Source organism: Oncorhynchus masou, unplaced genomic scaffold, assembly GCF_036934945.1.
Source record: "Oncorhynchus masou masou isolate Uvic2021 unplaced genomic scaffold, UVic_Omas_1.1 unplaced_scaffold_713, whole genome shotgun sequence".
Classification (NCBI taxonomy): domain Eukaryota; kingdom Metazoa; phylum Chordata; class Actinopteri; order Salmoniformes; family Salmonidae; genus Oncorhynchus; species Oncorhynchus masou.
Window position 1 is genome coordinate 74,635 of NW_027013598.1, and position 26,209 is coordinate 100,843.

A 26,209-nucleotide genomic window follows, 5' to 3' on the forward strand; every position below is an offset into this window, starting at 1 on the left:
TGGTCTGTCATAATATAATAGAGACAGTAGATCTAGCTGGTCTGTCATAATATAATAGAGACAGTAGATCTAGCTGGTCTGTCATAATATAATAGAGACAGTAGATCTAGCTGGTCTGTCATAATATAATAGAGACAGTAGATCTAGCTGGTCTGTCATAATATAATAGAGACAGTAGATCTAGCTGGTCTGTCATAATATAATAGAGACAGTAGATCTAGCTGGTCTGTCATAATATAATAGAGACAGTAGATCTAGCTGGTCTGTCATAATATAATAGAGACAGTAGATCTAGCTGGTCTGTCATAATATAATAGAGACAGACAGTAGATCTAGCTGGTCTGTCATAATATAATAGAGACAGTAGATCTAGCTGGTCTGTCATAATATAATAGAGACAGTAGATCTAGCTGGTCTGTCATAATATAATAGAGACAGTAGATCTAGCTGGTCTGTCATAATATAATAGAGACAGTAGATCTAGCTGGTCTGTCATAATATAATAGAGACAGTAGATCTAGCTGGTCTGTCATAATATAATAGAGACAGTAGATCTAGCTGGTCTGTCATAATATAATAGAGACAGTAGATCTAGCTGGTCTGTCATAATATAATAGAGACAGTAGATCTAGCTGGTCTGTCATAATATAATAGAGACAGTAGATCTAGCTGGTCTGTCATAATATAATAGAGACAGTAGATCTAGCTGGTCTGTCATAATATAATAGAGACAGTAGATCTAGCTGGTCTGTCATAATATAATAGAGACAGTAGATCTAGCTGGTCTGTCATAATATAATAGAGACAGTAGATCTAGCTGGTCTGTCATAATATAATAGAGACAGTAGATCTAGCTGGTCTGTCATAATATAATAGAGACAGTAGATCTAGCTGGTCTGTCATAATATAATAGAGACAGTAGATCTAGCTGGTCTGTCATAATATAATAGAGACAGTAGATCTAGCTGGTCTGTCATAATATAATAGAGACAGTAGATCTAGCTGGTCTGTCATAATATAATAGAGACAGTAGATCTAGCTGGTCTGTCATAATATAATAGAGACAGTAGATCTAGCTGGTCTGTCATAATATAATAGAGACAGTAGATCTAGCTGGTCTGTCATAATATAATAGAGACAGTAGATCTAGCTGGTCTGTCATAATATAATAGAGACAGTAGATCTAGCTGGTCTGTCATAATATAATAGAGACAGTAGATCTAGCTGGTCTGTCATAATATAATAGAGACAGTAGATCTAGCTGGTCTGTCATAATATAATAGAGACAGTAGATATAGCTGGTCTGTCATAATATAATAGAGACAGTAGATCTAGCTGGTCTGTCATAATATAATAGAGACAGTAGATCTAGCTGGTCTGTCATAATATAATAGAGACAGTAGATCTAGCTGGTCTGTCATAATAAAATAGAGACAGTAGATCTAGCTGGTCTGTCATAATATAATAGAGACAGTAGATCTAGCTGGTCTGTCATAATATAATAGAGACAGTAGATCTAGCTGGTCTGTCATAATATAATAGAGACAGTAGATCTAGCTGGTCTGTCATAATATAATAGAGACAGTAGATCTAGCTGGTCTGTCATAATATAATAGAGACAGCAGATCTAGCTGGTCTGACATAATATAGTAGAGAGAGTAGATATAGCTGTTCTGTCATAATATAATAGAGACAGTTGATATAGCTGGTCTGTCATAATATAATAAATACAGTTGATGTTGCTGGTCTGTCATAATATAATAGAGACAGTGATCTAGCTGGTCTGTCATATTAAAATAGAGACAGTATTTCTAGCTGATCTGTCATAATATAATAGAGACAGTAGATCTAGATGGTCTGTCATAATATAATAGAGACAGTAGATCTAGCTGGTCTGTCATAATATAATAGAGACACAGTATATCTAGCTGGTCTGTCATAATATAATAGAGACAGTAGATCTAGCTGGTCTGTCATAATATAATAGAGACAGTAGATCTAGCTGGTCTGTCATAATATAATAGAGACAGTAGATCTAGCTGGTCTGTCATAATATAATAGAGACAGTAGATCTAGCTGGTCTGTCATAATATAATAGAGACAGTAGATCTAGCTGGTCTGTCATAATATAATAGAGACAGTAGATCTAGCTGGTCTGTCATAATATAATAGAGACAGTAGATCTAGCTGGTCTGTCATAATATAATAGAGACAGTAGATCTAGCTGGTCTGTCATAATATAATAGAGACAGTAGATCTAGCTGGTCTGTCATAATATAATAGAGACAGTAGATCTAGCTGGTCTGTCATAATATAATAGAGACAGTAGATCTAGCTGGTCTGTCATAATATAATAGAGACAGTAGATATAGCTGGTCTGTCATAATATAATAGAGACAGTAGATCTAGCTGGTCTGTCATAATATAATAGAGACAGTAGATCTAGCTGGTCTGTCATAATATAATAGAGACAGTAGATCTAGCTGGTCTGTCATAATATAATAGAGACAGTAGATCTAGCTGGTCTGTCATAATATAATAGAGACAGTAGATCTAGCTGGTCTGTCATAATATAATAGAGACAGTAGATCTAGCTGGTCTGTCATAATATAATAGAGACAGTAGATCTAGCTGGTCTGTCATAATATAATAGAGACAGTAGATCTAGCTGGTCTGTCATAATATAATAGAGACAGTAGATCTAGCTGGTCTGTCATAATATAATAGAGACAGTAGATCTAGCTGGTCTGTCATAATATAATAGAGACAGTAGATCTAGCTGGTCTGTCATAATATAATAGAGACAGTAGATCTAGCTGGTCTGTCATAATATAATAGAGACAGTAGATCTAGCTGGTCTGTCATAATATAATAGAGACAGTAGATCTAGCTGGTCTGTCATAATATAATAGAGACAGTAGATCTAGCTGGTCTGTCATAATATAATAGAGACAGTAGATCTAGCTGGTCTGTCATAATATAATAGAGACAGTAGATCTAGCTGGTCTGTCATAATATAATAGAGACAGTAGATCTAGCTGGTCTGTCATAATATAATAGAGACAGTAGATCTAGCTGGTCTGTCATAATATAATAGAGACAGTAGATCTAGCTGGTCTGTCATAATATAATAGAGACAGTAGATATAGCTGGTCTGTCATAATATAATAGAGACAGTAGATCTAGCTGGTCTGTCATATTATAATAGAGACAGTAGATCTAGCTGGTCTGTCATAATATAATAGAGACAGTAGATCTAGCTGGTCTGTCATAATATAATAGAGACAGTAGATCTAGCTGGTCTGTCATAATATAATAGAGACAGTAGATCTAGCTGGTCTCATAATATAATAGAGACAGTAGATCTAGCTGGTCTGTCATAATATAATAGAGACAGTAGATAGTAGCTGGTCTGTCATAATATAATAGAGACAGTAGATCTAGCTGGTCTGTCATAATAAATAGAGACAGTAGATCTAGCTGGTCTGTCATAATATAATAGAGACAGTAGATCTAGCTGGTCTGTCATAATATAATAGAGACAGTAGATCTAGCTGGTCTGTCATATATAATAGAGACAGTAGATCTAGCTGGTCTGTCATAATATAATAGAGACAGTAGATCTAGCTGGTCTGTCATAATATAATAGAGACAGTAGATCTAGCTGGTCTGTCATAATATAATAGAGACAGTAGATCTAGCTGGTCTGTCATAATATAATAGAGACAGTAGATCTTGCTGGTCTGTCATAATATAATAGAGACAGTAGATCTAGCTGGTCTGTCATAATATAATAGAGACAGTAGATCTAGCTGGTCTGTCATAATATAATAGAGACAGTAGATCTAGCTGGTCTGTCATAATATAATAGAGACAGTAGATCTAGCTGGTCTGTCATAATATAATAGAGACAGTAGATCTAGCTGGTCTGTCATAATATAATAGAGACAGTAGATCTAGCTGGTCTGTCATAATATAATAGAGACAGTAGATCTAGCTGGTCTGTCATAATATAATAGAGACAGTAGATCTAGCTGGTCTGTCATAATATAATAGAGACAGTAGATCTAGCTGGTCTGTCATAATATAATAGAGACAGTAGATCTAGCTGGTCTGTCATAATATAATAGAGACAGTAGATCTAGCTGGTCTGTCATAATATAATAGAGACAGTAGATCTAGCTGGTCTGTCATAATATAATAGAGACAGTAGATCTAGCTGGTCTGTCATAATATAATAGAGACAGTAGATATAGCTGGTCTGTCATAATATAATAGAGACAGTAGATCTAGCTGGTCTGTCATAATATAATAGAGACAGTAGATCTAGCTGGTCTGTCATAATATAATAGAGACAGTAGATCTAGCTGGTCTGTCATAATATAATAGAGACAGTAGATCTAGCTGGTCTGTCATAATATAATAGAGACAGTAGATCTAGCTGGTCTGTCATAATATAATAGAGACAGTAGATCTAGCTGGTCTGTCATAATATAATAGAGACAGTAGATCTAGCTGGTCTGTCATAATATAATAGAGACAGTAGATCTAGCTGGTCTGTCATATAATAATAGAGACAGTAGATCTAGCTGGTCTGTCATAATATAATAGAGACAGTAGATCTAGCTGGTCTGTCATAATATAATAGAGACAGTAGATCTAGCTGGTCTGTCATAATATAATAGAGACAGTAGATATAGCTGGTCTGTCATAATATAATAGAGACAGTAGATCTAGCTGGTCTGTCATAATATAATAGAGACAGTAGATCTAGCTGGTCTGTCATAATATAATAGAGACAGTAGATCTAGCTGGTCTGTCATAATATAATAGAGACAGTAGATCTAGCTGGTCTGTCATAATATAATAGAGACAGTAGATCTAGCTGGTCTGTCATAATATAATAGAGACAGTAGATCTAGCTGGTCTGTCATATATAATAGAGACAGTAGATCTAGCTGGTCTGTCATAATATAATAGAGACAGTAGATCTAGCTGGTCTGTCATAATATAATAGAGACAGTAGATCTAGCTGGTCTGTCATAATATAATAGAGACAGTAGATCTAGCTGGTCTGTCATAATATAATAGAGACAGTAGATCTAGCTGGTCTGTCATAATATAATAGAGACAGTAGATCTAGCTGGTCTGTCATAATATAATAGAGACAGTAGATCTAGCTGGTCTGTCATATTATAATAGAGACAGTAGATCTAGCTGGTCTGTCATAATATAATAGAGACAGTAGATCTAGCTGGTCTGTCATAATATAATAGAGACAGTAGATCTAGCTGGTCTGTCATAATATAATAGAGACAGTAGATATAGCTGGTCTGTCATAATAAAATAGAGACAGTAGATCTAGCTGGTCTGTCATAATATAATAGAGACAGTAGATCTAGCTGGTCTGTCATAATATAATAGAGACAGTAGATCTAGCTGGTCTGTCATATTATAATAGAGACAGTAGATCTAGCTGGTCTGTCATAATATAATAGAGACAGTAGATCTAGCTGGTCTGTCATAATATAATAGAGACAGTAGATCTAGCTGGTCTGTCATAATATAATAGAGACAGTAGATCTAGCTGGTCTGTCATAATATAATAGAGACAGTAGATCTAGCTGGTCTGTCATATTATAATAGAGACAGTAGATCTAGCTGGTCTGTCATAATATAATAGAGAGAGTAGATCAGCTGGTCTGTCATAATATAATAGAGACAGTAGATCTAGCTGGTCTGTCATATTATAATAGAGACAGTAGATCTAGCTGGTCTGTCATAATATAATAGAGACAGTAGATCTAGCTGGTCTGTCATAATATAATAGAGACAGTAGATCTAGCTGGTCTGTCATAATATAATAGAGACAGTAGATCTAGCTGGTCTGTCATATTATAATAGAGACAGTAGATCTAGCTGGTCTGTCATAATATAATAGAGACAGTAGATCTAGCTGGTCTGTCATAATATAATAGAGACAGTAGATCTAGCTGGTCTGTCATAATATAATAGAGACAGTAGATCTAGCTGGTCTGTCATAATATAATAGAGACAGTAGATCTAGCTGGTCTGTCATAATATAATAGAGACAGTAGATCTAGCTGGTCTGTCATAATATAATAGAGACAGTAGATCTAGCTGGTCTGTCATAATATAATAGAGACAGTAGATCTAGCTGGTCTGTCATAATATAATAGAGACAGTAGATCTAGCTGGTCTGTCATAATATAATAGAGACAGTAGATCTAGCTGGTCTGTCATAATATAATAGAGACAGTAGATCTAGCTGGTCTGTCATAATATAATAGAGACAGTAGATCTAGCTGGTCTGTCATAATATAATAGAGACAGTAGATCTAGCTGGTCTGTCATAATATAATAGAGACAGTAGATCTAGCTGGTCTGTCATAATATAATAGAGACAGTAGATCTAGCTGGTCTGTCATAATATAATAGAGACAGTAGATCAAGCTGGTCTGTCATAATATAATAGACAGTAGATCTAGCTGGTCTGTCATAATATAATAGAGACAGTAGATCTAGCTGGTCTGTCATAATATAATAGAGACAGTAGATCTAGCTGGTCTGTCATAATATAATAGAGACAGTAGATCTAGCTGGTCTGTCATAATATAATAGAGACAGTAGATCTAGCTGGTCTGTCATAATATAATAGAGACAGTAGATCTAGCTGGTCTGTCATAATATAATAGAGACAGTAGATCTAGCTGGTCTGTCATAATATAATAGAGACAGTAGATCTAGCTGGTCTGTCATAATATAATAGAGACAGTAGATCTAGCTGGTCTGTCATAATATAATAGAGACAGTAGATCTAGCTGGTCTGTCATAATATAATAGAGACAGTAGATCTAGCTGGTCTGTCATAATATAATAGAGACAGTAGATCTAGCTGGTCTGTCATAATATAATAGAGACAGTAGATCTAGCTGGTCTGTCATAATATAATAGAGACAGTAGATCTAGCTGGTCTGTCATAATATAATAGAGACAGTAGATCTAGCTGGTCTGTCATAATATAATAGAGACAGTAGATCTAGCTGGTCTGTCATAATATAATAGAGACAGTAGATCTAGCTGGTCTGTCATAATATAATAGAGACAGTAGATCTAGCTGGTCTGTCATAATATAATAGAGACAGTAGATATAGCTGGTCTGTCATAATATAATAGAGACAGTAGATCTAGCTGGTCTGTCATAATATAATAGAGACAGTAGATCTAGCTGGTCTGTCATAATATAATAGAGACAGTAGATCTAGCTGGTCTGTCATAATATAATAGAGACAGTAGATCTAGCTGGTCTGTCATAATATAATAGAGACAGTAGATCTAGCTGGTCTGTCATAATATAATAGAGACAGTAGATCTAGCTGGTCTGTCATAATATAATAGAGACAGTAGATCTAGCTGGTCTGTCATAATATAATAGAGACAGTAGATCTAGCTGGTCTGTCATAATATAATAGAGACAGTAGATCTAGCTGGTCTGTCATAATATAATAGAGACAGTAGATCTAGCTGGTCTGTCATAATATAATAGAGACAGTAGATCTAGCTGGTCTGTCATAATATAATAGAGACAGTAGATCTAGCTGGTCTGTCATAATATAATAGAGACAGTAGATCTAGCTGGTCTGTCATAATATAATAGAGACAGTAGATCTAGCTGGTCTGTCATAATATAATAGAGACAGTAGATCTAGCTGGTCTGTCATAATATAATAGAGACAGTAGATCTAGCTGGTCTGTCATAATATAATAGAGACAGTAGATCTAGCTGGTCTGTCATAATATAATAGAGACAGTAGATCTAGCTGGTCTGTCATAATATAATAGAGACAGTAGATCTAGCTGGTCTGTCATAATATAATAGAGACAGTAGATCTAGCTGGTCTGTCATAATATAATAGAGACAGTAGATCTAGCTGGTCTGTCATAATATAATAGAGACAGTAGATCTAGCTGGTCTGTCATTTAATATAATAGAGACAGTAGATCTAGCTGGTCTGTCATAATATAATAGAGACAGTAGATCTAGCTGGTCTGTCATAATATAATAGAGACAGTAGATCTAGCTGGTCTGTCATAATATAATAGAGACAGTAGATCTAGCTGGTCTGTCATAATATAATAGAGACAGTAGATCTAGCTGGTCTGTCATAATATAATAGAGACAGTAGATCTAGCTGGTCTGTCATAATATAATAGAGACAGTAGATCTAGCTGGTCTGTCATAATATAATAGAGACAGTAGATCTAGCTGGTCTGTCATAATATAATAGAGACAGTAGATCTAGCTGGTCTGTCATAATAAAATAGAGACAGTAGATCTAGCTGGTCTGTCATAATATAATAGAGACAGTAGATCTAGCTGGTCTGTCATAATATAATAGAGACAGTAGATCTAGCTGGTCTGTCATAATATAATAGAGACAGTAGATCTAGCTGGTCTGTCATAATATAATAGAGACAGTAGATCTAGCTGGTCTGTCATAATATAATAGAGACAGTAGATCTAGCTGGTCTGTCATAATATAATAGAGACAGTAGATCTAGCTGGTCTGTCATAATATAATAGAGACAGTAGATCTAGCTGGTCTGTCATAATATAATAGAGACAGTAGATCTAGCTGGTCTGTCATAATATAATAGAGACAGTAGATCTAGCTGGTCTGTCATATTATAATTGAGACAGTAGATCTAGCTGGTCTGTCATAATATAATAGAGACAGTAGATATAGCTGGTCTGTCATAATAAAATAACAGTAGATCTAGCTGGTCTGTCATAATATAATAGAGACAGTAGATCTAGCTGGTCTGTCATAATATAATAGAGACAGTAGATCTAGCTGGTCTGTCATAATAAAATAGAGACAGTAGATCAAGCTGGTCTGTCATAATAAAATAGAGACAGTAGATCTAGCTGGTCTGTCATAATATAATAGAGACAGTAGATCTAGCTGGTCTGTCATAATATAATAGAGACAGTAGATCTAGCTGGTCTGTCATAATATAATAGAGACAGTAGATCTAGCTGGTCTGTCATAATATAATAGAGACAGTAGATCTAGCTGGTCTGTCATAATATAATAGAGACAGTAGATCTAGCTGGTCTGTCATAATATAATAGAGACAGTAGATCTAGCTGGTCTGTCATAATATAATAGAGACAGTAGATCTAGCTGGTCTGTCATATTATAATAGAGACAGTAGATCTAGCTGGTCTGTCATAATATAATAGAGACAGTAGATCTAGCTGGTCGTCATAATATAATAAAGACAGTAGATATTGAGCTGGTCTGTCATAATACAATAGAGACAGTAGATCAAGCTGGTCTGTCATAATATAATAGAGACAGTAGATCTAGCTGGTCTGTCATAATATAATAGAGACAGTAGATCTAGCTGGTCTGTCATAATATAATAGAGACAGTAGATCTAGCTGGTCTGTCATAATAAAATAGAGACAGTAGATCAAGCTGGTCTGTCATAATAAAATAGAGACAGTAGATCAAGCTGGTCTGTCATAATATAATAGAGACAGTAGATCTAGCTGGTCTGTCATAATATAATAGAGACAGTAGATCTAGCTGGTCTGTCATATTATAATAGAGACAGTAGATCTAGCTGGTCTGTCATAATAAAATAGAGACAGTAGATCTAGCTGGTCTGTCATAATATAATAGAGACAGTAGATCTAGCTGGTCTGTCATAATATAATAGAGACAGTAGATCTAGCTGGTCTGTCATAATACAATAAAACAGTATATTGAGCTGGTCTGTCATAATACAATAGAGACAGTAGATCAAGCTGGTCTGTCATAATATAATAGAGACAGTATATCTAGCTGGTCTGTCATAATATAATAGAGACAGTAGATCTAGCTGGTCTGTCATAATATAATAGAGACAGTAGATCAAGCTGGTCTGTCATAATATAATAGAGACAGTAGATCTAACTGGTCTGTCATAATATAATAGAGACAGTAGATCTAGCTGGTCTGTCATAATTACAATAGAGACAGTAGATCTAGCTGGTCTGTCATAATATAATAGAGACAGTAGATCTTGCTGGTCTGTCATAATATAATAGAGACAGTAGATCTAGCTGGTCTGTCATAATATTATAGAGACAGTAGATCTAGCTGGTCTGTCATAATATAATAGAGACAGTAGATCTAGCTGGTCTGTCATATTATAATAAAGACAGTAGATCTCGCTGCTCTATCATAATATAATAGAGAAAGTAGATCTTGCTGGTCTGTCATATTATAATAGAGGCAGTAGATCTAGCTGGTCTGTCATAATATAATAGAGACAGTAGATCTAGCTGGTCTGTCATAATATAATAGAGACAGTAGATCTAGCTGGTCTGTCATAATATAATAGAGACAGTAGATCTGGCTGGTCTGTCATATTATAATAGAGACAGTAGATCTCGCTGGTCTGTCATAATATAATAGAGACAGTAGATCTAGCTGGTCTGTCATAATATAATAGAGACCGTAGATCTAGCTGGTCTGTCATAATATAATAGAGACAGTAGATGTAGCTCTTCTGTCATAATACAATAGAGACAGTAGATCTAACTGGTCTGTCATATTATAATTGAGACAGTAGATCTAGCTGGTCTGTCATAATATTATAGAGACCGGAGATTTAGCTGGTCTGTCAAACTATAATAGAGACAGTAGATCCAGCTGGTCTGTCAAAATATAATAGAGACAGTAGATCTTACTAGTCTGTCATAATATAATAGAGACAGTAGATCTGGCTGGTCTGTCATAATATAATAGAGACAGTAGATCTAGCTGGTCTGTCTTAATATAATAGAGACAGTAGGTCTAGCTGGTCTATCATGTTACAATAGAGACAGTAGATCTAGCTGGTCTGTCATTATATAATAGAGACAGTAGATCTAGCTGGTCTGTTATAATATAGCGACAGTAGATCGAGCTGGTCTGTCTTAATATAATAGAGACAGAAGATCTTGCTGGTCTGTCATAAAATAATGGAGACTGTCACAGTGTTACTAGCCAGCTCAGGTACTCTCAACATTCTCTGATTCTGAGCTACTCTACCAAGACCAAGCTACTACTACTAATGTCACTGTGTTACTAGCCAGCTCAGGTACTCTCAACATTCTCTGATTCTGAGCTTCACTACCAAGACCAAGCTACTACTACTACTGTCACTGTGTTACTCTCAACATTCTCTGATTCTGAGCTCCACTACCAAGACCAAGCTACTACTACTACTGTCACTGTGTTACTCTCAACATTCTCTGATTCATGTCCAGGTAATGTAGCTGCTCTCTAGCTGCTCTGTTATGTTATGTTAACTTATGTCACTTAAAAGTTAATTTGTGTTATGTTTTGTCATGTTATGCGATGTAATTTTAAAATAAGTTATGTTAAATGCATAATGTACGATTCTAGTTCAATTACTGGAAGTCTACAGGTACATTAGCAATGCTACCGTACCTGTAGACTTCCAGTCATGGTGCTAATGCAAAATAGCATTTGCTCTTGAAACAACCACTACCTTCCTTCCTAATGCACACGGAGACATCAAAATGGTATCCAGGATCCCGTTAACACTATTAAAGGTTATTAAATGTAGAGTTAAGTTGTTATGTAATGTAATATCATTGTTTCCTCTGTAGATCGGTTGGCAGAATGTCTCTGCTGCTTTGTTGTGTTGTGATGGCTCTGCACCTAGCAACAGGTGAATATAAAATCAAACAGTGTAACTAGTTTAATTCAACGATAAAAAAACACCCTCTGTGACATTTTCCTATTTGATTTAACCTTCATTTAACTCGGCAGGTGAGTTTAGAACAAATTATTTATTTATTTATTTAAACAGGTAACCATTTATCCACATTATAGCAGGAGGTATAAAGCCATAGACTATGAATGATAACGTCAAAGGACACACTGAAGTCTAACAAAACAACTCCAACAATCTTTTAATAATCATGAATTTCACTCAGCCAATCATTAACCATCTGTGTAAGCGCTGTGCTTGTTGAATGTCCTTCCCTATAAGCGTGCTGAAAGTCTGTTGTCTGTTTGTTTACAGTAAATTGCATTGTATCTGGTCAAACCCAACTCTAGATGCTATACAGTATTTGAGGTGCTACTTGATCTATCTTAGTTTGCACTTTTGGGATTATTCCATTAATTGCTTCCAATGTACCAGGTAAACTAAGTCAAGCACAGCTCTTGAACAGTACATACTGTCGGTGTGTGTTGTTGTTCCAGGGCTGGATGCTGCTCCAGGGGTGGTGAACACTACAGAGGAGGAGGTGGAAGGGGTGGACTCCCAGTCACCTTGCCCAGCCGGGTGGCATCAGAATGAGCATCGCTGCTTCTCCTTCTACCCCATCTGGGCCACCTGGGCCACTGCAGAGGTAACGCTTGGAATTGGGAGAGACTGAGAAACTAAAGGCCAACTTGTTCTGTTGCTGTAGTAGATAGAGTTGGTTAGGCATTGATTTAGGGCACATCCATGGTAAAAGAATGAAGCTAAAATATAATTTTTTCACATAACAGTTTATACTTTAAAATCTAGTTAAATTAAAAACTACTACTACAACTATTACTACTTCTGTCACCAATACTGCCACTTCTACTGCTGTCACCACTACAACTATTACTATTTCACAACCATTGATGCTTCAAGACCAGCACACATTTAATTCAGGAAATTTCCATTTCTAGCCTGCAATGATCTTCGCTCCCTGAGGTACTGCCAGGGCTTTAGCTCAGCGAGCTAACACAGTGTTCTCTGACTGTCACTCTAGTTGTACTGCTCCCAACACAGAGGGAACCTGGTGTCGGTTCACAGCCCGGGTCAACAGGTGTTTGTCCAGGATCTGGTCAGGAGACACACAGACCAGCCGGTCTGGATGGGAGGCTACGATGCAGCTCAGGTACACTGGGTCAATAATTTATCAGTCATTCTGTCTGTCTGTCAACCAGTCTGTCAAATGTCTACAGTCTACAGAGGCAAAAGCTCAGCGTACTTTCTGTTTAAAAACAATGAAGTGGTTTCAATCCATCAATCAATGTGTTTCTGTGATAAGGAGGGGATGTGGCTGTGGAGTAACGGCTCAGCTGTTGACAGTTTCTACTGGGAGGAGGATGAGCCCAGTAACTCTGGACAGGGGGAGAACTGTATGGAGCTGCACACTGGAGGTACACACACACACACACACACACACACACTCTCTGAGCACATTGAAATAACTGAAGTGAGATTTGTCTTGACAACAGGTGGGCAGGGCTGGAATGACGTGGCCTGTGCAGAGCTGAGGTTCTATGTGTGTTCTATGGAGACAAGGTAGCAGGTCCAACACTGTCTTGTATCTGGACATGTTTTATACAGGCACCATATTAACACTCAATTACATTCATGGATTTTTTTATTTCCTTTTCTTTTAGATCTGGTTTAGCATCATTGCCAAGTCAGAAGAAATCACATGAGAGAGGTAGGAATGTCTTGGCGCAGCTCCTTGTTGAATGGCACTCTGACATTTAGAAGATGATCTATCTGATCATTAATGACACTTGTGAAACATGAAACCGGTCTGGAATTGTTTTTAAACTATTAAGCTTTTTGTTGTCCTAGAAAACCTATTCCTCTTTAACGGGATGTCTTCGACATTCTAAATCTCCTTTTATTTATATCTCCCATTTTAAATCTGACTTCCAACAGTCTATTCACTCTAAACAATGTGATTTTTTGACCACTTTCCCTGAAGCTTTGACAAAAACATAGAGCACATTATTAGTCTACTCTGCTATTCAATCTAAAATTAGAACAGAAAAGCCTTCTACCAATTAAACTATACAGCTGTTTTGGTAACTGCATCATTTCATTTAATGGAGCTATCTTCCCACTGTTGAATTAACTACCATATAACTAGTTTAATGTAGCTAACTTCCCACTGTTGAATTAACTACCATAGAACTAGTTTAATGTAGCTAACTTCCCACTGTTGAATTAACTACCATAGAACTAGTTTAATGTAGCTAACTTCCTACTGTTGAATTAACTACCATATAACTAGTTTAATGTTGCTAACTTCCTACTGTTGAATTAACTACCATAGAACTAGTTTAATGTAGCTAACTTCCCACTGTTGAATTAACTACCATAGAACTAGTTTAATGTAGCTAACTTCCCACTGTTGAATTAACTACCATATAACTAGTTTAATGTTGCTAACTTCCTACTGTTGAATTAACTGCCATAGAACTAGTTTAATGTAGCTAACTTCCCGCTGTTGAATGAACTACCATAGAACTAGTTTAATGTAGCTAACTTCCTACTGTTGAATTAACTACCATATAACTAGTTTAATGTTGCTAACTTCCTACTGTTGAATTAACTACCATAGAACTAGTTTAATGTAGCTAACTTCCCACTGTTGAATTAACTACCATAGAACTAGTTTAATGAAGCTTACTTCCCACTGTTGAATTAACTACCATAGAACTAGTTTAATGTAGCTAACTTCCCACTGGTGAATTAACTACCATAGAACTAGTTTAATGAAGCTTACTTCCCACTGGTGAATTAACTACCATAGAACTAGTTTAATGAAGCTTACTTCCCACTGTTGAATGAACTACCATAGAACTAGTTTAATGTAGCTAACTTCCTACTGTTGAATTAACTACCATATAACTAGTTTAATGTTGCTAACTTCCTACTGTTGAATTAACTACCATAGAACTAGTTTAATGTAGCTAACTTCCCACTGTTGAATTAACTACCATAGAACTAGTTTAATGAAGCTTACTTCCCACTGTTGAATTAACTACCATAGAACTAGTTTAATGAAGCTTACTTCCCACTGGTGAATTAACTACCATAGAACTAGTTTAATGTTGCTATCTTCCGACTGTTGAATTAACTACCATAGAACTAGTTTAATGTTGCTATCTTCCGACTGTTGAATTAACTACCATAGAACTAGTTTAATGTAGCTAACTTCCCAACTAATTCACACTCCAGGGTCTCTTAAATGAAAATGGATTACCCTCCCTTCAGCAAAATATATTTTCCCTCAACAGAGTCAAGCTGTTTCACCCCCTGGAGTCGATTGTTGCATCAGCCAATCAATTGATGTTACATAACTTCAAAAATCACGTCAAACACTCTGGCTTTCTTAAAGCATTCTGTTCATCAGCAAGCTGACCAGACTGTTCTACATAGTGGATAGTAGACTGTTCTAGATAGTAGATAGTAGATTGTTCTAGATAGTAGATCCTAGACTGTTCTAGATAGTGGATAGTAGATTGTTCTAGATAGTAGATCCTAGACTGTTCTAGATAGTGGATAGTAGACTGTTCTAGATAGTAGATAGTAGACTGTTCTAGATAGTAGATAGTAGACTGTTCTACATAGTGGATAGTAGACTGTTCTAGATAGTAGATTGTTCTAGATAGTGGATAGTAGACTGTTCTAGATAGTGGATAGTAGACTGTTCTAGATAGTGGATAGTAGATTGTTCTAGATAGTGGATAGTAGACTGTTCTAGATAGTGGATAGTAGACTGTTCTAGATAGTAGATAGTAGACTGTTCTAGATAGTGGATAGTAGACTGTTCTAGATAGTGGATAGTAGACTGTTCTAGATAGTGGATAGTAGACTGTTCTAGATAGTGGATAGTAGACTGTTCTAGATAGTGGATAGTAGACTGTTCTAGATAGTAGATAGTAGACTGTTCTAGATAGTGGATAGTAGACTGTTCTAGATAGTGGATAGTAGACTGTTCTAGATAGTAGATAGTAGACTGTTCTAGATAGTGGATAGTAGACTGTTCTAGATAGTGGATAGTAGACTGTTCTAGATAGTAGATAGTAGACTGTTCTAGATAGTGGATAGTAGACTGTTCTAGATAGTGGATAGTAGACTGTTCTAGATAGTAGATAGTAGACTGTTCTAGATAGTGGATAGTAGACTGTTCTAGATAGTGGATAGTAGACTGTTCTAGATAGTAGATAGTAGACTGTTCTAGATAGTGGGAGAGCCTGTTATTTAGAATTCATGAATACAAGTTAAATACATTGCTAATGCGACTAATCCCTCTATGGTTTAATGTGATTTTAGTGTCCTTTTTGGAGGATTTTGACATAGGATTGATTATAGATTTCTACGATACAGAAGGAATAATGCCAATCTCAAAACAAGTCTGCAAAGAGTTCAAATAGTATTTGGAAAAGTTTTGGGGGAAATTATGACATATTTCACAATAATTGATGCAAGAAATACATGTACTGTTCCGATATCATTACAACATAGGTGTACTGTAATCAAATGAGACAAATGAATGACTGAAAGAAGCAAGGTTTAGCAGGCACCAGTTAGCATCAAGCCTGTCTGGAGCATCTGACCATAGGTTCTCATCCACATCACAGTAAATGTCCTCATTGTTCATGCACCTGCGGAAAAACCTTTTGGCATGACAAATCCAAGCCTGACATAGTTCTGGATTGATGTCATTGCATGCCTCATCCATGGCCTGAAGGAGGGCGGTATGCTCATGTGGAAGGCCATCATACGTCTTCCACCTCTATTGTAATCATTAAATGTATTTTAATTGTGCGTATGTGTTATAGTGTGTGTGGCTCAGTTCGTATGAGCATGGCACTAGCAACACCAGAGCTGTGGGTTTGATTCCCACTGAGGTTACATACCAACACTTTGGAGAAAAACACCTGCTACACAAATAGCATATATTAGAGTCATAATAAAATGTATTTTAACAAATAAGAAGAGAATCATATCTAAAGTAAAGAGTGGGTTGCATTGTGAAAAGCATTTACATTTATATGAACATGTATTGCAATGTGAAACATGTATTTCTAGATGAAACACTGATTAAGTTTGGTGAATAAGTGACTGTATGATTTTGTGTCTTGTAATAGTCAATAAAAAAATGGCTTAGTTTTGAAACAACTGTCTTTTTGATTAACTGTTTTGAGTTTTGTACTAATCATTGCTAAAATGTACCACGTAGTTGTGAACACTGCCCCTCCCTCCCTCCCCAGAGCTGGTTGAAGAGGTGAGTATTTATGACGTCCTGTGGGAGACCAGTGAGAGAGTAGCAGATGAGATCCTCGACTCAGCCTTCCTCAGAGGGATGTATTCCAGACGTCTGCCTGCCCGCTGCTATGCTGACTTCTGCCACCAGGAGGTGCTATACCTGGACAGAGTCATCACCATGCTGCGGGTGAAAAGAAAATAAATAAAACGAATACCGCAAAGATTTACTTACTATGACTGTGATACGTGGTTGTCGTCCCTAGTTATCTTAAGTTAAGTTGCTCTGTATAACAGTATACATGTGTGTTTGAGCCAGGTGCTGATCAGAACAGTCCAGGGTCCTCCAGACATCATGCTGTTTCTCCAGAGAACACATCAACGCTACCAGGAGTCTCTGAAGAAGGCCCAGATCCAAACTCCACCACACCTGGTAGGAAGCTGTTATAACAATCACCCTTAATATACAATTTAAGATAATACACTTCTCAAAAAATAAAGGGAACACTTAAACAACACAATGTAACTCCAAGTCAATCACACTTCTGTGAAATCAAACTGTCCACTTAGGAAGCAACACTGATTGACAATAACTTTCACATGCTGTTGTGCAAATGGAATAGACAACAGGTGGAAATTATAGGCAATTAGCAAGACACCCGCAATAAAGGAGTGGTTCTGCAGGTGGTGACCTCAGACCACTTCTCAGTTCCTATGCTTCCTGGCTGATGTTTGGGTCACTTTTGAATGCTGGCAGTGCTTTCACTCTAGTAGTAGCATGAGACAGAGTCTACAACAACACAAGTGGCTCAGGTAGTGCAGCTCATCCAGGATGGCACATCAATGCGAGCTGTGGCAAGAAGGTTTGCTGTGTCTGTCAGCGTAGTGTCCAGAGCATGGAGGCGCTACCAGGAGACAGGCCAGTACATCAGGAGACATGGAGGAGGCCGTAGGAGGGCAACAACCCAGCAGCAGGACCGCTACCTCTGCCTTTGTGCAAGGAGGAGCAGGAGGAACACTGCCAGAGCACTGCAAAATGTGCATGTGTCTGCTCAAACGGTCAGAAGCAGACTCCATGAGGGTGGTGTAAGGGCCCGACGTCCACAGGTGGGGGTTGTGCTTACAGCCTAACACCGTGCAGGACGTTTGGCATTTGCCAGAGAACACCAAGATTGGCAAATTCGCCACTGGCGCCCTGGGCTCTTCACAGGTGAAAGCAGGTTCACACTGAGTACATGTGACAGAGTCTGGAGACGCCGTGGAGAACGTTCTGCTGCTTGCAGCATCCTCCAGCATGACCGGTTTGGCGGTGGGTCAGTCATGGTGTGGGGTGGCATTTCTTTGGGGGCCGCACAGCCCTCCATGTGCTCGCCAGAGGTAGTCTGACTGCCATTAGGTACTGAGATGAGATCCTCAGACCCCTTGTGAGACCATATGCTGGTGCGGTTGGCTCTGGGTTCCTCCTAATGCAAGACAATGCTAGACCTCATGTAGCTGGAGTGTGTCAGCAGTTCCTGCAAGAGGAAGGCATTGATGCTATGGACTGGCCCGCCCGTTCCCCAGACCTGAATCCAATTGAGCACATCTGGGACATCATGTCTTGCTCCATCCACCAACGCCACGTTGCACCACAGGCTGTCCAGGAGTTGGCGGATGCTTTAGTCCAGGTCTGTGTGGAGATCCCTCAGGAGACCATCCGTCACCTCACCAGGAGCATGCCCAGGCATTGTAGGGAGGTCATACAGGCACGTGGAGGCGACACACACTACTGAGCCTCATTTTGACTTGTTTTAAAAGGACATTACATCAAATTTGGATCAGCCTGTAGTTTGGTTTTCACTTTAATTTTGAATGCGACTCCAAATCCAGACCTCCGTGGGTTGATAAATTTGATTTCCATTGATAATTTTTGTGTGATTTTGTTTTCAGCACATTCAACTATGTAAAGAAAAAGTATTTAATAAGAATATTTCATTCATTCAGATCTAGGATGTGTTATTTTAGTGTTCCCTTTATTTCTTTGAGCAGTGTATATCCTAATGTACAATTTAAGATAATATTACTTAATATACAATTTAAGATAACATATATATTTATACAATTTAAGATAATATATTAATGTATAATTTAAGAGTACTTAGGCAAGAAAATTCAACTAGAACGTAGTAGGTGATTTATCAATTCCAAAAACATTTCATAAACGTTTTCAATGACCCTTTTTTAACCTTTATTGTTTTGGTTAATTTCAAGTTCAATTTTGGTTACCCAAGTTTTGGTGTATGTAGACACGCCCCCAAAACGTAAACCAATAATATCTTCTCTTTTCCCTTTTTGACTCCCTTTATTTCATTCAGTTCAGGTCTTTTAACAGGACAACATGACAGGGAAGATTTTAATTTACAGGATATTTGAGAAACCCAAATGCATTCAGATCCAACCTGGTGCAGGACAACATGACAGGGAAGATTTTAATTTACAGAATATTTGAGAAACCCAAATGCATTCAGATCCAACCTGGTGCAGGACAACATGACAGGGAAGATTTTAATTTACAGGATATTTGAGAAACCCAAATGCATTCAGATCCAACCTGGTGCAGGACAACATGACAGGGAAGATTTTAATTTACAGAATATTTGAGAAACCCAAATGCATTCAGATCCAACCTGGTGCAGGACAACATGACAGGGAAGATTTTAATTTACAGAATATTTGAGAAACCCAAATGCATTCAGATCCAACCTGGTGCAGGACAACATGACAGGGAAGATTTTAATTTACAGGATATTTGAGAAACCCAAATGCATTCAGATCCAACCTGGTGCAGGACAACATGACAGGGAAGATTTTAATTTACAGAATATTTGAGAAACCCAAATGCATTCAGATCCAACCTGGTGCAGGACAACATGACAGGGAAGATTTTAATTTACAGGATATTTGAGAAACCCAAATGCATTCAGATCCAACCTGGTGCAGGACAACATGACAGGGAAGATTTTAATTTACAGGATATTTGAGAAACCCAAAAGCATTCAGATCCAACCTGGTGCAGGACAACATGACAGGGAAGATTTTAATTTACAGGATATTTGAGAAACCCAAATGCATTCAGATCCAACCTGGTGCAGGACAACATGACAGGGAAGATTTTAATTTACAGGATATTTGAGAAACCCAAAAGCATTCAGATCCAACCTGGTGCAGGACGAGTGGATATAAGGCAGAAGCCACTGCTCCAAAACCTCAAACAAAAAAGCCAGACTACGGTTTACAGCTGCACATGGGGACAAAGATGGTACTTTTTGGAGAAATGTCCTCTGGTCTGATGAAACAAAAATAGAACTGTTTGGCCATAATGACCATCGTTATGTTTGGAGGGAAAAGGGGGAGGCTTGCAAGCCGAAGAACACCATCCCAACCTTGAAGCACGGGGGTGGCAGCATCATAATGTGTGGGTGCTTTGCACCAACCCAACCTCTGGTCTGTGGAGTCTGGACCTGATGTTAGCTTGAGTGACTTATTTATTTATGACATGCAGGAGGGACTGGTGCACTTCACAAAATAGATGCCATCATGAGACAGGACAATTATGTGGATATATTGAAGCGATATCTCAAGACATCAGTCAGGAAGTTGAAGCTTGGTTGCAAATGAGTCTTCCAAATGGACAATGACCCCAAGAATACTTCAAAGGTGTGGCAAAATGGCTAAAGGACAAAGTCAAGGTATTGGAGTGGCCATCACAAAGCGCTGACCTCAATCCCATAGAAGATTTGTGGGCAGAACTGAAAAGCATGTGCGAGCAATGAGGCATACCAACCTGACACAGTAACACCAGCTCTGTCAGGAGGACTGGACCAAAATTTACCCACCTACTTGTGGGAAGCTTGTGGAAGGCTAACCGAAATGTTTGACCCAAGTTTAAACAATTTATAGGCAATGCTACCAAATACTAACTGAGTGTATGTACATTTACTCACTGGGAATGTGTTGAAATAAATAAAAGCTGAAATAAATCATTCTCTCTACTATTATGCTGACATTTCACATTCTTAAAATAAAGTGGTGATCCTAAGACATGGAATTTGAACTTTTATTAAATGTCAGGAATTGTGAAACTGAGTTGAAATGCATTTGGCTAAGCTTAGCCATAACCACATAGTAAACTCTTTGTCTCACTTCCTCCATCTCTTTCTCTTCCTCTTCCTGCCTACAGAACCTGTCCTCCATCCAGCCCTCTGTAGCCATGCGTCAGTACCTCCAGGTTTTCCATAACCACATAGTAAACTCTCTGTCTCACTTCCTCCATCTCTTTCTCTTCCTCTTCCTGCCTACAGAACCTGTCCTCCATCCAGCCCTCTGTAGCTATGCGTCAGTACCTCCAGGTTCTCCATAACCACACAGTAAACTCCCTGTCTCTCTTCCTCCTCCATCTCCTCCTCCTTTTCCACTTTCTCCTGCCTACAGAACCTGTCCTCCATCCAGCCCTCTGCAGCTGTGCGTCAGTACCTCCAGAGCTTCCATGACATTGTGAATGAGGAGCCCATCTACTGGCTGGTGTCTCTGCTGCCCAGAGCCCTGCTCAGACCTTACCTGGCAAAGAACCTGCCCCTGGGAGAGAGGACCAGACCAGACCCCAGCCCCTGCCTCTACCCCTGGCTAAACCTCTTCCCCTGCCCCTGCTACCAGTGGGGGGGAGAGGACATGATGTCAGACCAGAGGAGCCAGAAGGATGAGTCAGGGACATATTACAGGTATATTGAGGAAATTATAATGTAATACAACTGATACAATATAAAATATATGCTGATTGATATTGATGATATGAGGTATGCTGAATGATATTGATGATATGAGGTATGCTGGTTGATATTGATGATATGAGGTATGCTGATTGATATTGATGATATAATATATGCTGATATTGATGATATGAGGTATGCTGATTGATATTGATGATATGAGGTATGCTGGTTGATACTGATGATATGAGGTATGCTGATTGATATTGATGATATGAGGTATGCTGATTGATATTGATGATATAATATATGCTGATTGATACTGATGATATGAGGTATGCTGATTGATATTGATGATATAATATATGCTGATTGATACTGATGATATGAGGTATGCTGATTGATATTGATGATATGAGGTATGCTGATTGATACTGATGATATGAGGTATGCTGATTGATACTGATGATATGAGGTATGCTGATTGATACTGATGATATGAGGTATGCTGATTGATACTGATGATATGAGGTATGCTGATTGATACTGATGATATGAGGTATGCTGATTGATATTGATGATATGAGGTATGCTAATTGATACTGATGATATGAGGTATGCTGATTGATACTGATGATATGAGGTATGCTGATTGATACTGATGATATGAGGTATGCTAATTGATATTGATGATATGAGGTATGCTGATTGATACTGATGATATGAGGTATGCTGATTGATATTGATGATATGAGGTATGCTGATTGATACTGATGATATGAGGTATGCTGATTGATATTGATGATATGAGGTATGCTGATTGATACTGATGATATGAGGTATGCTAATTGATACTGATGATATGAGGTATGCTGATTGATATTGATGATATGAGGTATGCTGATTGATACTGATGATATGAGGTATGCTGATTGATATTGATGATATGAGGTATGCTGATTGATATTGATGATATGAGGTATGCTGATTGATATTGATGATATGAGGTATGCTGATTGATATTGATGATATAATATATGCTGATTGATACTGATGATATGAGGTATGCTGATTGATATTGATGATATAATATATGCTGATTGATACTGATGATATGAGGTATGCTGATTGATACTGATGATATGAGGTATGCTGATTGATACTGATGATATGAGGTATGCTGATTGATACTGATGATATGTGGTATGCTGATTGATATTGATGATATGAGGTATGCTGATTGATATTGATGATATGAGGTATGCTGATTGATATTGATGATATAATATATGCTGGTTGATATTGATGATATAATATATGCTGATTGATATTGATGATATAATACATTGTTAATTGATATTGATGATATTGATTGCCTATGGAAGTTTATAGTGTCTGAACTCCACATTGTTGTGTTTAATCTTGTCAAATGTGGTGATATTGTGGAGTGACTCTTTTCTATCCTGTCTCTCTCTCCAGGCATCTACTGGAGAAGTACCAGGGTGTGATAGACGTCTATAAGGCTGTCAACATCTTCAGAGTCCAGATGATCAACGAGAAGTCTCTCTTCACCTCCAGGTGCGGTGAGCCTGACTTAGGTCTACAGTTAGCCTGACTTAGGTCTACAGTTAACCTGACTTAGGTCTACAGTTAGCCTGACTTAGGTATGCTGTTAGCATGGTCCTGCTATCTATGTTTACAGTTAACCAGATCCGGCTATCTAATTCTACAGTTAGCCTGGTCCTGCTAACTAAGTCTACAGTTAGCCTGGTCCTGCTAACTAAGTCTACAGTTAGCCTGGTCCTGCTAACTAATTCTACAGTTAGCCTGGTCCTGCTAACTAAGTCTACAGTTAGCCTGGTCCTGCTAACTAAGTCTACAGTTAGCCTGGTCCTGCTATATAATTCTACAGTTAGCTTGGTCCTGCTATCTAAGTCTACAGTTAGCTTGGTCCCGCTAAACAAGTCTTGCAAGGTCTCCTCTCAAAACAGGCTCTGAATCCTACGGGATCTTCTTAGCCTAAGCACCAGTCAATTTTGTGATGTTCATCTCTGTATTACTAGTTGGCAGAGTAATATAACTGAGGTCATATATCATGTTGTCTCTGTGATGTTCATCTCTGTAATAATGTTCAATGTCTCTGTTATGTTCATCTCTGTATTACTGTTAAATATCTCTGTGATGTTCATCTCTGTATTAATGTTAAATATCTCTGTGATGTTCATCTCTGTGTTAATGTTTATTGTCTCTGTGATGTTCATCTCTGTGTTACTAGTTGACAGAGTAATATAACTGAGGTCATATATATAATGTTGTCTCTGTGATGAATCAATGAATATCTGATGTCATCTAATCCGTCTGTGTAATATCATCCTAGCTGGTTTCCCACTGGTGACGAGGAGGAAGAGGAGGACCAACCCAATCTGTTGTCTGTGGAGTCTGGTCCTGACATTAGGGCGAGTGACGTATTTATTTATGACATGTTAATCTTGTATTGAAGTCAGTCGAGGATTGTGCTAATTTTTTTACATTTTATTTCACCTTTATTTAACCAGGTAGGCTAGTTGAGAACACCTTCTCATTTACAACTGAGACCTGGCCAAGATAAAGCAAAGCATTTCGACACAAACAACAACACAGAGTTACACATGGAATAAACAAACGTACAGTCAATAATTCAGTACAAAAAGTCTATATACAGTGTGTGCAAATGAGGTGAGATAAGGGAGGTAAGGCAGTAAATAGGCCATGGTGGCAAAGTAATTATAATACAGCAATTAAACACTGGAGTGGTAGATGTGCAGAAGATGAATGTGGAAATAGAGATACTGGGTGCAAAGGATCAAGATAAATAAATAAACACAGTATGGGGATGAGGTAGTTGGATGGGCTATTTACAGATGGGCTATGTACAGGTGCAGTGATCTGTGATGATTGATAATGTGACTGTTTCTCTTTTTAACATTTACATGTATTTTCTTACACACTGACACCCCCAATCCCCCTAAAACAGTTGTTCTTTGCAAACAACCAATTTAGGCCAGCCCACTGTGCTTAACGATGGACCGGCCCATCTGCCCCCTAAATGTCCTATCGCCAGTCAGTTTCTGGTTCATAGTGACTCTATTGGGACAGTTATGTCAGGAGAGCCTTTCAGATAACACATCCTATCTCTCATTGGTCTTGTTTGTCCTGTCCCTTAAATCTGGTTGTTTCTGTCGCCCCTCCAGGTGAAGCTGTAGCAGTGCAGCTGTAGAATACAGGGAGCTGAGTGTGTAAGGCTGTGTGTGTTGGCTTTCACACTGGGCAGGACTGTTCCTCTTGTCAGACATATTCCACTTTTATGTTAGTAACTTCCCCCAAATAACTACTGTTTAAACTGTATTAATCCAATAACACAATGAATGTACACATCTAATAACACATTTAATTATTGTCAACAAAGGGGCTACAATAAAATAAAAAATAGTTTGGAAATAAAATCATAGAATGAAACTGTGTGAACTGTTAAACTGTATTTTCTATATGGGTAGTGCAATATGAATAATACACAGCCAATCACAATAATTGCTCTGGCTAGCCAATAAACAGATGGTATTTCTTCCAAGAATTGACCAATCAGAACAAGCTAAGGTTGCCCATCTAGCAGTGGGCCAATATTTGAATGCTCCATTGTATAAACAATTGTATTTATCCTATGTGCATATTTTATATTCATGTTGGATCCACAGATTTCAAACAATTAGAGAATAGTTGTCCTTATCACATATTCCTCAAATTCTGTCTTTAATTATTTCCTGGATATACAATCAAAAAAATAACATTATGGTTGAGATGTCAACCTGTTCTTAAATGAATAGATGAAAGCCTTTCTCTTTGGGACGTACCAAACATAACTCCTGTTACATTAACACTTTCCCCTTTCTGGGTGGAACGTTGTGAAGTTCCAATCCTGACGAGTGGATTGACAAAAATAGAGGGTTTTATATCAGAATTTATGGTCTGGATGATGATGTTGAGGAGCGAGGATAGTTAGAAACCAGATGTTGTCTCCTGTCAGATTTACATGGCGAGGAGCGAGGATAGTTAGAAGCCTTCCACAAGCTTCCCACAATAAGTTGCATAAATGTTGGTCCTTTCCTCCTGTCAGAGCTGGTGTAACTGAGGCAGATTTGTAGGCTTCCATGCTCGCACACGCTTTTTCAGTTCTGCCCACAAATGTTGTATGGGATTGAGGTCAGGGCTTTGTGGGCAACTCAAATACCTCGACTTTGTTGTCCTTAAGCCAATTTGCTACAATTTTGGAAGCATGCTTGGGGTCGTTGTCCATTTGAAAGGCCCATTTACGACCAAGCTTTAACTTCCTGACTGAAATCTTG

The 26,209-nt window shown here is 37.8% G+C and overlaps 1 protein-coding gene across 3 annotated transcripts; it reads left to right on the forward strand.

The window, feature by feature from the left end:
• The first annotated feature begins 11,158 nt into the window (after window positions 1-11,158).
• LOC135537151 (uncharacterized) lies at window positions 11,159-25,300 on the forward strand. Of its 3 annotated transcripts, XM_064963352.1 has the most exons (13): window positions 11,159-11,326; window positions 11,693-11,754; window positions 12,294-12,442; window positions 12,836-12,964; window positions 13,118-13,229; window positions 13,308-13,374; window positions 13,476-13,522; window positions 17,094-17,275; window positions 17,405-17,518; window positions 21,556-21,842; window positions 23,310-23,408; window positions 24,208-24,286; window positions 25,061-25,300. In XM_064963352.1, exons 1-13 carry the CDS (start codon window positions 11,319-11,321, stop codon window positions 25,070-25,072), a joined length of 1,347 nt encoding a protein of 448 aa, XP_064819424.1. In that variant the 5' UTR covers window positions 11,159-11,318; the 3' UTR covers window positions 25,073-25,300. The 3 variants fall into 3 exon arrangements, with proteins under 3 accessions (XP_064819424.1, XP_064819422.1, XP_064819423.1); XM_064963350.1 differs by lacking the exon at window positions 25,061-25,300 and having other exon boundaries at window positions 24,208-25,049; XM_064963351.1 differs by lacking the exons at window positions 11,159-11,326; window positions 25,061-25,300 and having other exon boundaries at window positions 11,676-11,754; window positions 24,208-25,049.
• The last annotated feature ends 909 nt before the right edge of the window (window positions 25,301-26,209 follow it).

Coding starts and splice junctions, on each gene's coding strand:
- LOC135537151 (XM_064963350.1), top strand. Junction 11,755..12,293: donor GGCTCTGCACCTAGCAACAG/GTGAATATAAAA, acceptor TTGTTGTTCCAG/GGCTGGATGCTGCTCCAGGG. Junction 12,443..12,835: donor CCACCTGGGCCACTGCAGAG/GTAACGCTTGGA, acceptor CTGTCACTCTAG/TTGTACTGCTCCCAACACAG.